The following is a 14,742-nucleotide window of genomic DNA, read 5'->3' on the forward strand; positions in this document are numbered from 1 at the left end:
AGGTAATGCACCTAAGAAATGTTCCTCCCCGCCTTTGAGAGACCGTCCCTCCTAGATTCCCCGGTGCGCCTATTAGTGTGCAGACCGACCGGGCAGAACCCGAAGGTTGACCTCGAATGTCATTCCCCTCTCTGGCTCGGGCACGATTTCTCTCTGACCGCGTTGGGTGGGCGGCGGTTGAGCGCGGTCGCCCTTCCCCACTACGATGGACGCGGGACCTCGGATTCAGCAGTGACCGTGCTGGGGTGCGACCCTCTCCTCCTATCCCCCGTCCCCTCGCTGCTCTCCCAGGTCGATCACCAGAGACCGAGGTCACTGGCGCGGACCCGGTGAGGTTCGGCGGACTCAGTGGGGCCGCTTGAGAGACTTGATAGGCCCAGTAGGCCCAGATGAGATGCAGCTGGGACTCGTTGGGTATAGGAAATTTGGTCTGATCCGATTGCGTTCGTTGGAAATGAATGGTCCTGACTCCTGATGGTAAGGGATAGTTCAGGCTCAGTGCATGGTCTGGGATATAACCTGTATAGGGGTCATGTGGGAAAAGTTAGATACAATAGGTCTTCAGAGTCCTCAATCCTGCAAGATTGTATGTGAGACCAGGTTTTTAACCTTTTTAACGTAAATCAAATCGAAAGTGCCTTGCGTTCCGTTGTGGTCTGGCGTGGCTCTGACCACAGTGAATGAGGCCCGATGGGCCCCACCAGTGAGGCCCAGCGGGTTCGCTGGGTTCGTGGACGGTGGAGGTCGGCAGAAGCTGAGTCATGACCTCGAGCCGGGCGGCGGGGTGTCACCTGGAGCCCGCCCACGGACACGCCATGCACAGTGTGACTGTGGATCGGTCACACAGTGCACTGTGCACCGGCTGCGCACTGAACACTTTGGGAATGTGTGATATTGAAATGTGCAATCGCCGGACAGTGCTGATGAGCATTGAGCCTACATTGCTTTACTGACCATTTAGCTATGTAGTTATATTCAATTTATGCCCCCATGTTTCATACTATCACGTTTTCTGTCCGTTGAAGTGGTAAGAGATGTAACAGGCTTCGCTCAAGATTGCAGCTCTGAAAGGCATCCAACCTTTTACATGCAACGATGCCACTTTTATTGGCCGCTGCACTTGTGGACTGTAAAGATCATTGATTGAAGGTTATTGGGCTGCAACGCAATGCAAGTTACCCGAACTCCAGCAGAGATAGACATTCAAGGCCCAATATAGGTGCATTCCATACCAGCTTTGAAATACTACAAATCCAATTAATCTTGGAGAAGGGCAGGTTTATTTAGCTGCTGCGGGTTTGAACCTTTGACCATTGTCCTCAGCTTGTTCATTTCTGCCACAGTGTTACTACTGAACCAGCGTCCGGAGCTGCTTCTTTTCCATTTAATCCAACGTCGGTGGGGGTATTGTTTGTACTCGACTGAACCTCATTTTAATCTCATCATCCATCGGTTCCCTTCTCACGCGCACGCCGTTAATGTGGCGTCAAAACATACGGTTATCGTCGGAAACACCTTGGTATGATGTATCGCTGTGCCCTGGGGGCGGATAGCGCACAAAGGGTACCGCTCGGCGCGCGGCGCACGCAGCCAGCAATTTATGCTATAATAAAGCGGCGAACGTCCGAGATTCAGATAGAAATCTGCCCTAATCTTCACTCTGTTCTCCAATGACTACGTGATAAATCAACCGGTAACGCATCACCGGACCAATAAATTATATACTAAATTGTGGTGTGATGGGTCTTGTTATTTACTCAGGTTCTAATTAGATGAATAAGGAATAGGCACTTTGTGTTATCAAAATCACACCGATGAACATAAAACTGTAGTTGTCAAGAATCTAAAGAATTTGCGCATGTGTTTTGTGATATTTTACACCTTATAACCCTTTGGTAGCGGCGCATTTATGTCACCAAACTCGGACGGACACCTTTCTAGGCCTCATCAGAACGTACAGTAATGAAAACACTTCGGCTTGGCTGAAGTGTTTTCATTACTGATGTGATATCTCTTCATCTCGTTAGAAAAAAATGCATACAGAATGCGTCAAGTAACAAAAGCCTCTGTTTCGCAGATTTTCACTTGAAGTCGTGGGACAACCGGAGCCCGAAGTCTCTTCTCGCCGGCAGTGGGCCACCTCGGCGCGGCCGCTCTCACCAGTGTTCTGCGCGAACAGCTGCTGTGGTGCAGCGTATACCGCGCCCGGCCTGTGACGTCATCAGTGACACGGGCGACCCGTGAACCGTGATCCGTGACCGTGGCTCATGATCACGAGCTTGATCTAACCAAGGAAAGTGACACCGTGCTGTAAATCGGCAAACATGTGCATTTAATACCGGCCAAGTGGTACCACTGACGTCACTATGAGAAATTCAAACCGGACCAGTGACGTCACTATGGGCTGAGTGACGTGTGCAGGAGCTCACTATCGAACAGGTGAGTGGGGAGCGGTGGGGCGCTGACATAAGTTGGGTGAGGTCCATGACCCATGGGACTCGTAGCGCATTTTAGTTTCGGGATCTAGTGCAGTGCGACTTGACTTGACATTGAATGTGTTGCCTAATTAATTCAGTAGCATGTCTAGCAATAGTAAAGAATAGCTATTTTTGTGTCAATCGTGTATCATTCATACAATAAAGAAGTTGAGTAACTTCGTTCATTCATTGAGCGGTTGCATTGTTACAATTTGCTAATTTACCAACACTACGTTCCATCAAATTTAATAATGAAAAGCAGGATGATACATTCCCTCCTCCTATAACAGAAAACCATAAATTAATCTCGGTAGTAAACGTACGTCTCTCAAACAGTACCGTTGAGCAAACTATCCAGATGTATCGCTCATGTCCACCGGCACACCGAGCAAATGGCCCAAATCAATCTGCCACGACCACTGCCGGCCGACTCGGTCCCCGGCTCGAGGAGTTCCTTTGGTGCTCTGTCCTTTCCGGCCACCGATTTCTCTCCTCTCAGGATCTGACCAACGAAAAATGAATCGGCGTCAATGTCAAACTTCCACAATGGTCGGAAACTCGTAAATCTAGCAACCAACGACCCTGTACAATTTAATCTTGCGTGACGTTTTATGGCCTCTCGTCGTTTAGGCTATCGTTTATTTCGCAAGTGCCTCGATGGCTGGCTTTTGTAGCGTGAAAACGTTATTGGAAGGGACACTCGCTGAGTAGAAACAGCAAGGTTGTTAAAATCTGGTTACTCGAAATGACGATTGTTATACTTGAAAGAGAAAAAGGTCCACATTTGTATACTCCGTGAGCACTTCACACGCTCTATGGCCCTTTACACCTTGAGTGGCAACACGACGCCGGTCTCTGTTGTGCCGGACCTTGACCGGGCCCACTAACGGGGTATTGTGCCGCGGTCTGTAAGGAGGAGGGGGCTGTCCGGAAATGTCCCATTCCCTGGGAAAAGTCCCGCTGAAAACTGTCCCATGGTCACAGTGGCGACCTTCGCTCAATGTTAGTCGATGTGTAGTGGAGTGGTGATTAAACCTAATTAGTTGTCAAGGTACCGCTGACCGATTGGTCATCACAGTGCCATTAAATGCGGGACGATCAGGAGGGTCAGTATTCGCCTTCGTTCTGTGAAATGGAGACAACATTTTATTGCTGATTCAGGACCTAGAAAATGCGGTTTATCTGTCCAGTGATACCGAATCGTAGAGAACAATGTGCTACCAGCTGTAAATATTTTTATTTGGCTACCACATGACCTTGCCTCATGTCTACTGGAATTCCCTATATCTTTCCTGATTAGTATTCATCGTGCCCGTCAGACGCTCCAAAACGTGCGATTAATATTCATACCTGCTTTTATAGTTCCCAAGCATGCCTTTTGCCAAGTGCCGACCGACCAGAGCATGTTTTCAATATAACATGGCCACGAATATGTTGTGTTGTTTCTTCCAAGATAATCCCGAATCGTGATCAGGCCAAGTTCATACACATGCCGTTTCACCGTGCACCTGCTAGTTTTTCCTCATAAAATACTATTCTCTCACACAAGTGAACAAAACACTGCCAGGCATGAGGCCTGAGGGTGCCAGGTTTCCCTCTCTGATGCCGTTTCCTCCGCCGCTGCCGCCAATGCACCTGTTGCCGCCAGCATCGTCTCCCCATTCATCACGAGACCCGTCCCTCCCTGGGGCGTCATTTCTGTCGCTCTCGTCTCTCAGGAGACCATTTATTTCTGCGCTCCGACACCTGGCGAAGATAAACCTGTCCCGCCTTCGCTCCTTTCTCGTGTCTTCTCTTCTAGTTGTATCCCATCCCGGTCGGGTTTTGACCATCGAGTCTCGTCCCAGCTCTTGCGTCCCGTCTCGTTGGACCTGTCCCTTTTCGTCCCGTTTCGTCCCTCCGTCCCATTCCTTCCCAGGTAGGTAGGTTACAGGTTTGGTCCGCATCTGCTCTCTTCGCCGCTCGATTCCTTGCTCTGGCACGGTCCGCCGCTCATCGTCCGGACACTGGCACATCCTGGACATGGTTGGACAATGACAATATCGAACATGATGCCCCCACCACGCCGGTGAGAGCTCGTGTGTATCCCCAGGTCGGCGAGCCCGGTGGCGGGGACAGCGGCGGTAGGGGGTGATGGAGCTTACGATGGCAATGAAGGTAGCCAGATTTAGCGACGGCATTGAAGACGGTGAAGGGGATGACGGTAGACTTGCTAATTGATGTGCGGTGGCCAATTTCAGCCGCTCACGTGATTTGCCCCCATCGGCCACCGCTCCAAATAAGCTCCGTCACGGCAGTGACGGTGGGCGGAGCCGTATCCACGCCAGCCGCCCTCATTGGCCAGGTCGGCAGTGATTGATGTGAGCAGACTTCCGACCCGGTCACGATCTGTTCGTTACCGGTGCCTCACAGTGGGGCGCCGAGCGAGGCTCGTGTTTCCCACAGTGAAGGACGAACTCAGACCGGTGAATTCGCCGCCTGTTTATTTCGGCGGTGCTGGTTAATGAGGATTGAAACCACGGGGTGTTGTGCGCCGACAATGACGTAGCAGACCATTGTGCCTTTATTGAGCGACATCAGAAATGAATTATTTCATTGCACGTCCCTTCAGGTAGGTATACACTATACGTTTTGCGTTATTGCCGTCTGGCACTACTAGGGCAAATGCCCTCTCTCTCTCTCTCTCTCTCTCTCTCTCTCTCTCTCTCTCTCTCTCTCTCTCTCTCTCTCTCTCTCTCTCTCTCTCTCTCTCTCTCTCTCTCTCTCTCTCTCTCTCTCTCTCTCTCTCTCTCTCTCTCTCTCTCTCTCTCTCTCTCTCTCTCTCTCTCTCTCTCTCTCTCTCTCTCTCTCTCTCTCTCTCTCTCTCTCTCTCTCTCTCTCTCTCTCTCTCTCTCTCTCTCTCTCTCTCTCTCTCTCTCTCTCTCTCTCTCTCTCTCTCTCTCTCTCTCTCTCTCTCTCTCTCTCTCTCTCTCTCTCTCTCTCTCTCTCTCTCTCTCTCTCTCTCTCTCTCTCTCTCTCTCTCTCTCTCTCTCTCTCTCTCTCTCTCTCTCTCTCTCTCTCTCTCTCTCTCTCTCTCTCTCTCTCTCTCTCTCTCTCTCTCTCTCTCTCTCTCTCTCTCTCTCTCTCTCTCTCTCTCTCTCTCTCTCTCTCTCTCCTCTCTCTCTCTCTCTCTCTCTCTCTCTCTCTCTCTCTCTCTCTCTCTCTCTCTCTCTCTCTCTCTCTCTCTCTCTCTCTCTCTCTCTCTCTCTCTCTCTCTCTCTCTCTCTCTCTCTCTCTCTCTCTCTCTCTCTCTCTCTCTCTCTCTCTCTCTCTCTCTCTCTCTCTCTCTCTCTCTCTCTCTCTCTCTCTCTCTCTCTCTCTCTCTCTCTCTCTCTCTCTCTCTCTCTCTCTCTCTCTCTCTCTCTCTCTCTCTCTCTCTCTCTCTCTTCGGATTCGCCAGCGTTCCTTCTCTGTCCCTGCGTCCCCATACAATTTTTAAATGCTCTGCACGTGAGGTACTCGTCGTAGCCATCTGCGGCGATTCTGGAGACTTGTTGAGCGGCTTGTGAGCTCAGGACCGCTGATCCTGATTGAGTCGGGCTTCTGGGCTGAGCTGCAGTGGCCGCCGCGGGTGCTGATTGAGTTGTCTGGCAGGGGATCTCCCTCAGGCTCGGACCGTCGCCCACGTGCTCGGGCACTGGGCAGCGGGCAGGCTAGCTGATTATCAAAACGCCCTTTTCGTTCGGGCATCTTTACTCGGGTTGATTGTTGTATAGGAACTGTTCGGGAAAATGCAGTATATATGCTTCGAATCTTCGAATGTTACAGCGCAATACTCTCATGTACTGATTTGACCGAATACAAGAACATTTTGGCATTGCTTTCTTGCTATGGATAAACGCCGCCTACTCATGAACGTAATCCGAGGCTACGAGGGGCGCACAAAATGGCGATTTTTTTTTTTCAATTAACTAAGGTCTTTGTAATGCTACAACAAAAAGGGTAGTAAGAAAACTAAGATTGTGAGTTACAACATGCGTTTGATTTGTTAGTTAACACGTTACCCAGAAAAAAGGCAAAGGAAGCATAAACAAACATGTTTGTCAAATAACACGGCATGGTTTGCACGGATAATATTTGTCGGCTTACAATGATGTTAGCTTTTCTGCAATTCGATGAAATAGATGTGGTGTTAGGCTGCAAACATATGTGTTATCTGACCCGTTTTTTGCAACAACGTGTGTTTTAATACTAGATTTTGCTTGAAGAATTAACTAACTGGTTTGTTAGCATTTTTTACAGTGTAGCTTCGCCTCGATCACCCGCAAATTTCGCCCCACATCCAGCGGTTATGTGGCTTTTTTGTGTTTTCTGCCTCCTGTTCAAACCATGTCGTTTTGTCTCAGAGCACGTAACTTTGCCTTATCACCCCTCCACTCCCCTCACATCCGTCCACGTCTATCTCACCATCTCCCTGCTTCTCTTGTCTCCCTCCCTCTTTCCTCCCTCTCCCCTCCTCTCCGGCTACCTGTCGCCTCCTCTGGGCCGGCGGCAGCGCTCGGGACCGGCCGACAACTGACCTCCAGAATCGGCGCGTCACTGTCGACCTCGGCCCTGGCCGCGCCGGTATGTTGCACGCCGCCATGGACACGGAGGGGTGCAGAGGCCCTCCACCTCCCCCCCCCCGCCGGATCCTGGCAGCGAGCCAGCAATTCTTGGTATCTCGCTCCTTGTTGACTGGATGTGGAGTGCCGGGCAAACGATATCTCATTCGCAGTGGTTTTCGCGGTATTGAATAGACAGGTCGGGTCAGGTTAGGTGAGATCAACAAGTCAACTCGAGGCCTTGATGATATGATATTCAACGAATTTGTAGCTGTTTGTTTCGGGTTTGCGGGCTCGTTATCACAAAGACGTAGTTTGGCCTGACAAGGCTGGCGATGTTCAGAGGAACTGTGGTCACGATCTTGTCACCAGGATCCTTCCCTTGTTGCACAAATGACGACCGTGAGACTTTCGTGACGGGCAGCTGACGGAGACTTGATCACGATCGGCTTCACAGACCACAAACGGGGCTGTTTGTCTTCCTAGATCGACCCACGGCCATCGGCTGCGGCTGGACGGCCGAGGGGGAGGGGTGATCTCCTCCCGGTCAGCTCGGGTCACGGCCGGGAGGTCACAGAGGTCGTGGAAAACAGGCGCCGGTCGGTGGAGACACTCCAGTACGGACAGAGGTGACAATGGGAGGGAGGGAGACGATGATGGTTATTGGTGGCTTAGTATTTACGGGTGACCTCGGCAATGGGAGTGGCAATGATACCTTGAGATTATTGTGTGTACTTGGTGCTTATTCAGAATACCACATCGCAGACGCGTGATTTCAGCTCTGGAACGTCTCAAAGTTCTGTATTCCACAATTAATTATCAGGTTTGTTCGGTCTTTGGTTGCACCCTGCCTGCAGTCTATCTCGCCTGGAGATCGGTGGCGGGTCGTACTCGTCTTTCTGATCATGGGACGTGGTCCATCTTCCTCCCGCGCTCGGCAGTTTATGGCAATGTCTCCATGCAGTCTAACCGGCGACGGGCGCTGATTCTGAACTGACGGTCGCTCTCGCACGTCTTCGCTACCAAGGTCTCTCTCGCTTCACCCGCTGTCTGGCGGCGTTGGACCGTGCAACGTGACGACGACGGCGGCGGCGGCGGTGGGCCGGCCGGCTGGCTGGCTGGCTGGGCCACGTGGGGGTGCGGTTTGGCGCCAAAACCGGCCCTCCGCCGGCACTGCAGCCGTGTTGACCGTGGCGCGCCGCGGGACCGGTCGGCGGCGAGTGCTGTCCATTTGAACAGCCACCAGCGCGCGCGTATGTATGTATGTATGTATTGTATTCATAAAAATACAATACATACAATACAATACATACGCGTGAGTCTGCTACAAAAGACGAACGTGATTTTATTATAATTGAGACAGTGGTGTACAGAAGGGGAGGTTTTGTAACAGTTACTGTATAGTTCTAGTTGAGTGGGTGTTCAGCCATGCATTATATTGCCTTCTGTCTCATGAACAATGCATCGTTGTTGCGCTCGCGGTCACTGAAGTGCCGTGAATTCCACTTTCTCCGCGAGTTACCTCAGTACGGGACTCGAGTCGTACAGCTGTATATTTACTTGTGTGCCGTGCCCGTCCGGGGCCTGGTGGGCTGTCACCAGGTACAGGTGTGGCACTAAGCCTCCAGACAGCCCGGACCGGGCCGGTTTTCCTTTCGGGAAGTTTATACCCAGCAGCAGACTGCAGTGTTTGAGGAGTTTACCTGCTGGCTGATACATCGTGGGTGTAATAGTGATGTAATACATAACGTCATCGGTTTATGGTGCTGTCCTGATTCGCCCCATTCAGGCCAGTAGTAACGCTGGATAGCGCTGGCTCAAGCAAATATCTGTACACCTTGTGACTTAATGTAACCCTAAACATTACACACCTGCTTTCGAATGACAAGGTTCTTTTGGAGTATAACTGTATTTATTTTGCGCCTTTACAGGTGAACTGGATAAGCCAGGGTCCATGATAAGACTATTGGATTGCTACACAGTCAGACCACTGGCCCAGTAAATTCGAATTGCACGCCATGAAATGCGGAAAATACCTATACCAATCGCACCTGCCGAACCGTAACAACAAAAATGAACGCAACGGTGATATCCTGAAAGGAATTGTTGCATTATTTTCCCTTCGGGAAAGGTTACGCCATTACCCTATATTGATTAACAATAAAAACTCAAGACATTCCGCCAAATCCGTTGTTCTCTCCTGTTGTTTGTGTTCAGCTGCTATCAAAGACAGTTCGCTAGTCTTCAATTCATTTTTTACTGCTCAAAATCCCGGGTCTTGGGACATGCACAGTGGTTTCGTCACTGTCCAGGTGCGACCTGCTGGAGGGATGGCCTCACCGTCTGTCACTAATTAATGCCCGTGTTGTGGCGGGGGACGTGCAGGCATACTGAACGCCGTCACGGGTTAACGTGGCGATGCCTTCAATGACACTGTTAAATGCTGCAGCATCCAGGCCCATCACAGACAATTTAAACTCGACGATGTGACTTCATCATCCAGTTGCTGCTGGATTTAGTCATCATGAGATCGTGTTCCTCGTAATGGTCTGGTCATGTACCCTGTATGCATGCTCAAAACAATGCCTCCCTATCATTTAAATATACGGCTTCCGTGGGTGTCATATGGCCTGTTCATTCCCTACCACTGCACGGGTTCTTCCATTGTGCGATGTGTTCTTCTGTGCCGACTTACGGCGCGAATATGTGCTCTTGACCTTACCGCACCTGTGATCGCTGTTGTCACGGTCAATTTTGGACTTAATGGCATTTTGGTCTATGTATCATTGCACTGGTAGCATTTATACAACTTACACACCACATATCTTTGAACACCAGAGTAATCAGGTCATGCCATAAACAAAAAAAAGATAAAAAGTATCTGCTTACCTGTGACTGCCACAGACAGGGTGGGGCTCACCAAACTAACCTGGGCTGGGTGGGTGTCACCCTCACATCCGGCCTCATCCCCTGTCCCCTGTTCCGCCCCGCCCTGTCCCGACCGTTTCCGGCTGGCGCGGTGGCCTCTCTGGTCGTCTGTCTTTTTATCTGTCGGTCTGCCGATCCCATGCTCCCCTTATTTAGTAGTTAACCCAATTTGACGATAAATGTCCATTGCACGATTATAATTAGCATTTGGCAAGCTTTGGAACGAAAGGCCGTGTGCAAGTGACCACAAGTACCTGCATTTGCTGTAATTATTGTACCCTGTTCACCGCGTTGTAGGTAGGTCACTGTGTCTCTAAGGTGGACAGCTGAGTGTCTGCCCAATGTATCCTACTTCGGAATTTCTTCGAATTCATCATCTCGTCAGACACATTTACCGTCTGCTCCTCATGAAAACCAATGAATACCCGAGCACCTGTGGGCGGGCTGACCATCTCCTGTCATTTGCTCTGCTAATGGCTGTCGAGTTTATCGATGCAGGCAGGTGGTCTCTGGGCTGGTGTCATTGTTTCCTGGCCAGTGGCCGGTCGGTTCGGAGAGTGCCGGTGTTATCATGGAGCAAACACGTCCATTAGGTGGTATTGCCCGGGAAGGAGCGGCGGCCGCTCGGTGACATCTGCTGCTATTCAGTAGCGATGAGAGCTTATGACATAGCTTGGAATCCCATATGTAGCGTAAAAGGTGAAATGCGATGAACGACGAACAGGTTTTCTTTAACTTGCCACCCGTATGGCAGTCGGTGTGCTTTATTCAATGACAATATTCGCGTTATGTCAGTTGTCATGTTGACCGAAATTCAAACCTGTACCGTCTGTACGGTACACATTTGGATGTTTTCCCGGTGTTTTCGAATGTGTTGTGTCAGTCATTTTTATTCCTTTATACTTATCTTGCTCAAAAATGTTTTAGAGCTTGAAAGGGACCGGCTAACTTCAAATCTAAAAGTTAGTGATCTCATCTGGAATGGCATTCGCATGACAATGTACTGGTAAATATTATTTAGAATTGCATGTTGATACAATTACGATAGCTTGTGTTTTACGAGTTCCGACCAGGAAGCTTGCGTACTGTGGTATTCAGAATAGCTATTGCGGTGGTTCGTCACACAATGTCGCTGGACTTACTCCTCTTTTTTATTGTTGCCGGTTGTCAGTAGAGTCTATCCAGATCTCTTGGCACCCATGCGGTCTCGTTGTTTATTCGGTGCACTCGAGGCTCGATGTATCCTCATGCTTCATGCCGTCATGGCGTCATTTTAGATTGCTTTTTGGTCCATATTCGGCAGTATACTGCCCCCACTTGACTATATCTGTTCCTGGTTCCCACTAAAACGACATTTTGCCTCGCAATGTCCCCTCGGCTGTCGATCATCACGTTCCGCCCTACCAGATCACAACAGGCCCATTTTGTCCCACTAGAATCTAGACTAGCCCTCTGACCCATCGCGCCCTGTCCCGCTGTCCCACCGGCAGACAGACCGGCCCCATCCCGCCCTGTCCCATCGCACCGCCGGTAGGTCAATCCCACCCCACTCACCCCGCCACCTTTACCACATGATGACGCGATTACGATCGCCGGCGGCCACAGAACGCTAAGTGGTCGATGGCCCATCACGGAGCTAACGGCGTGCCCGGCCGTGCACCGTGCATACCGACGTGCTGAGCCGCCGTACCGGAGGCCGTGCTGAGCCGCGCCCCTGCCCTCTTCGGCCACGGGTGTGCTAGGTCCCGGACTGGTGACCACAGACTTATGGCTACCTTCTTGCCCAAATGTTGCAGTTGGTACTGATGTCAATGCACGTCTTCTCGAGCCCTGGTAAAAACACAAAACGGACGGTGAACAGTGAACACCATACATGCAGTGCATGAGGGCTTGCATGTAGCATTTTCTTCGAGGCCTGTGAATCATGTCAGTGTCACGTGTCAGTGTCTGGATTTCAGAGAATGTCAACCGACACCACTAACGCCTCTTCTTTCCTCCTCGGCAGTGGCCTGAGCAGAAGGACGACCCGAGCCTGGATCTCTTGACCTCGGGATCTAAGCAGCAGTTTGATCTGGATCTCTGGACCGCCCACCGCCGGCCGACGTGGACATCTTGTGCGCGTCTCGCCCGGACGATGGTGGCAACAGACCCATGATCCCGGTAAGTACGGTGATGGGTATTGGATACAGTCACAGATGATCCCGGTAAGTGCAATATGGTGGCAACAGGCCCATGATCCCGGTAAGTGTAATTTAGCGGCAACAGACCCATGATCCCGGTAAGTGCGGCGATAGCGACAGACCAATGATCCCCTTAGGTGATGAATCTTCGGTAGGTGTTGCGATAAACCCATAAGACAGAGCTTGACTGATCCGTTTAAAATAGCAGATTTCTGTGATTCATCCCTTTTGGTGGGATCTCGGTAGGACCTGTGATTGTACATCGAGTTTTGTTTTATCTTATGAAGAATGTGTTCTGAAAATTATCAAACTTATGTAGCGTGGCGTGGCCATACAACATTACAACACCCTAACGGCACGTATCTCTGGATCTGAAAGTGCTCCACGTCTGCGACCTCACAGGGTGCTGTTAATTTAGAACAATCATCGAAAGTTTATAAATGGTGTTCCCGGCTTATAAATGATTCTGAAACCATTGTAATGATCCGCCCGGCTGTCCGGGGGCCGGGGCTCATTGGCAATTCAATTAAGCTACATGCTTGCGATAGGAATTTTGACACTCGCATCCCATCCCATTGTGTCAGAGCCAATCACAGCCGTCACATCCCATCATCGCAGCCGTCACATCCCATCAATCACGTCACGTCCAATCACGTCACGTCGGGCCACGTCACGCCGTCATGGTCGTCATCTCCCGTCACCCACGTCACGCGTCACCGGCTCCCGAAAATGGTGCGCCGTTTTCGGCCCTGCTGCCTCGCCATCGTCACCGCGACCGCCACCGAGATGAACTCGGATTGTGGAGGTCGTGTTAATTGATTTTCGTCGGGCGCACGCGGTGATTTGTAATGGATGGAGGGCGAGATGGTGCCGAGATGGAAGGCGAGATGACGGAGAGATTATGACCGTGGTGATGGTTCGGTGGGTGCGGGGAGCGAGAGCATGACCCTCCAAATTCGGACTGCTTGTTACATGGGATTTTAGTTGTTCCGAAAATATGTCTTTCGATGAATGCGTAATAACGATACAAGAGAGAAAATTGTCGTGACCCTTGCAGGAAGGCGCCTACGTTTGCGTACCATTCATGTTAAATCATTTTTAGTGACTTCTGCACTTACGAAGGTAAGGGCAATTGGGGTAAATGCCCCCCCCCCCCCGCCCCCGGCGCAGGAATAGACGAGCACTTTTTTCTAGAAAAGAAAGAAAACAAACCAGCTTTCGAAGGAAAAGTTTGCTTTGAACTGCACAACAGTGGAAAGGAAATCGAAATTTGAGTAGTTTTTGGAATTCGGAGAAGTTTTATTGGGGGTAAGTAGGGGAGAGTGGGGAAAGATGCCCAGGGCTTTGCTATGTCATATATTATTCGAAAATGACGATCGGAAAGCAAAAACTTGGAGTTTCAACGGAAGCCGACATCATTTTTCTCCAAAAATATCACACCTTCGTGCCTGAAATATGATAACTTTTTTTTGCTATAAAGCATTTTCCCGAAGAAGTGAAAGGGGGCAGCTTACCCCACAGGATGGGAAAGACGCCCCCTGGCGTTGGGGAAGATGCCCCCTGCACTATAAGTGACATAAATGGGCACGTGAATCGCCTGAACGCAGGGCATATTTTAACATACTGACTGCGTCCCATTTTGGGACGCAGCCCCCTGCCTTTGGGACGTAGCCCTCGCGAAATTTGGACCACTGCGTCCCACACTGAAATGCCACGGTTTCAGCCGAAAAGTGCGAGCAAAAATAAGTAACATGCCTCGGTCTTTTACTGTGTAAAAGATGTTGGCTTTCCGATTGCTTTGTGCCCTGATTTACTATGTACCTAAGCACATACATGCCCTCTCCAGTCCTTGTGCCCTGCCCTACCCTTGGTCATACACCTTATTATGTTCTTCCCTACTATACCCCTAGGATATGTGCCCTGCCCAGTGCCCTGTCCTTAGGTCTTTTACCTTGCCCTGGCCTTTCTTCAGGCCCTGTGCCCCGCTCTGCCCTGCCCTCAAACATGATACTTTATATATTCTGCCTGGAAATTTGATGCGCTGCCTTCCCGTCTTTAGGCTCCGTGCCCTGCTCTACCCTAGTTTGAGGCCCCGTGCCCTTCTCTGCCCTCAAGCCTTGTACACTTGTCCTGCCATCAGACCCCGTGCCGCTGCCTTGTCTTCAGGTACTGTGCCCTGCCCTGCCATCAGGCCTTGTGCCTTCCCATGTCCTCATGCCCCGGCCCCGCGCCCATCCTCGAGCCTAATGCCTTGCCCTGCCTCAGGCCCTGTCCTGTCATGTTCTGCTTCCAGGCCTCATGTGCATTGCCCTGCCCTTAGACCCTGTGCCCTATTCTGCCATTAAGCCTTATGCGTTGTATCGCCCTCAGGCCCGTGCCCTGCCTCGCCCTAAGTTGCTGTGCTCTGCCCTGTCGTCAGGCCTTGTGCCGTCCCATGCCATCAGACCCTGTGTCCTACTCTGCCCTCAAGCCCTGTATTCTGCATTGCCCTAAGGTCTCGTGTCCCATGCCCGCCCTCAGGCGCTGTGCCCTGCCCTGTCATCAGGCCCTGTGGTGTCTCCCGCCCTCAGGTCC

General features: G+C 50.9%; 2 protein-coding genes across 2 annotated transcripts in view; one reads left to right on the top strand and one right to left on the bottom strand.

Annotated features, from left to right (window-relative positions):
• The window catches only part of LOC122366012, a 34,448-nt gene extending 22,307 nt beyond the window's left edge, over positions 1 to 12,141 (bottom strand). Inside the window, exons 1-2 of the mRNA XM_043337743.1 lie at positions 12,081 to 12,141; positions 11,764 to 11,818 (exon numbers count right to left, since the gene is read on the bottom strand). Of these exons, the coding sequence (XP_043193678.1) occupies positions 11,764 to 11,818; positions 12,081 to 12,141 (116 nt within the window). The remainder of the gene's footprint in view (positions 1 to 11,763; positions 11,819 to 12,080) is intronic.
• Positions 12,142 to 12,251: 110 nt separating this feature from the next.
• Positions 12,252 to 14,742, top strand: part of LOC122366014 (apoptosis-stimulating of p53 protein 1-like) — a gene marked incomplete at its 3' end in the record, with an annotated part of 125,339 nt that continues 122,848 nt past the window's right edge. The window contains exon 1 of the mRNA XM_043337744.1: positions 12,252 to 12,266. Coding sequence (XP_043193679.1) covers positions 12,258 to 12,266 — 9 coding nt within the window. The remainder of the gene's footprint in view (positions 12,267 to 14,742) is intronic.

The sequence above is a fragment of the Amphibalanus amphitrite genome, unplaced genomic scaffold, assembly GCF_019059575.1.
Source record: "Amphibalanus amphitrite isolate SeventyFive unplaced genomic scaffold, NRLGWU_Aamphi_draft 000778F_arrow, whole genome shotgun sequence".
In the NCBI taxonomy this organism is placed as follows: Eukaryota; Metazoa; Arthropoda; class Thecostraca; order Balanomorpha; family Balanidae; genus Amphibalanus; species Amphibalanus amphitrite.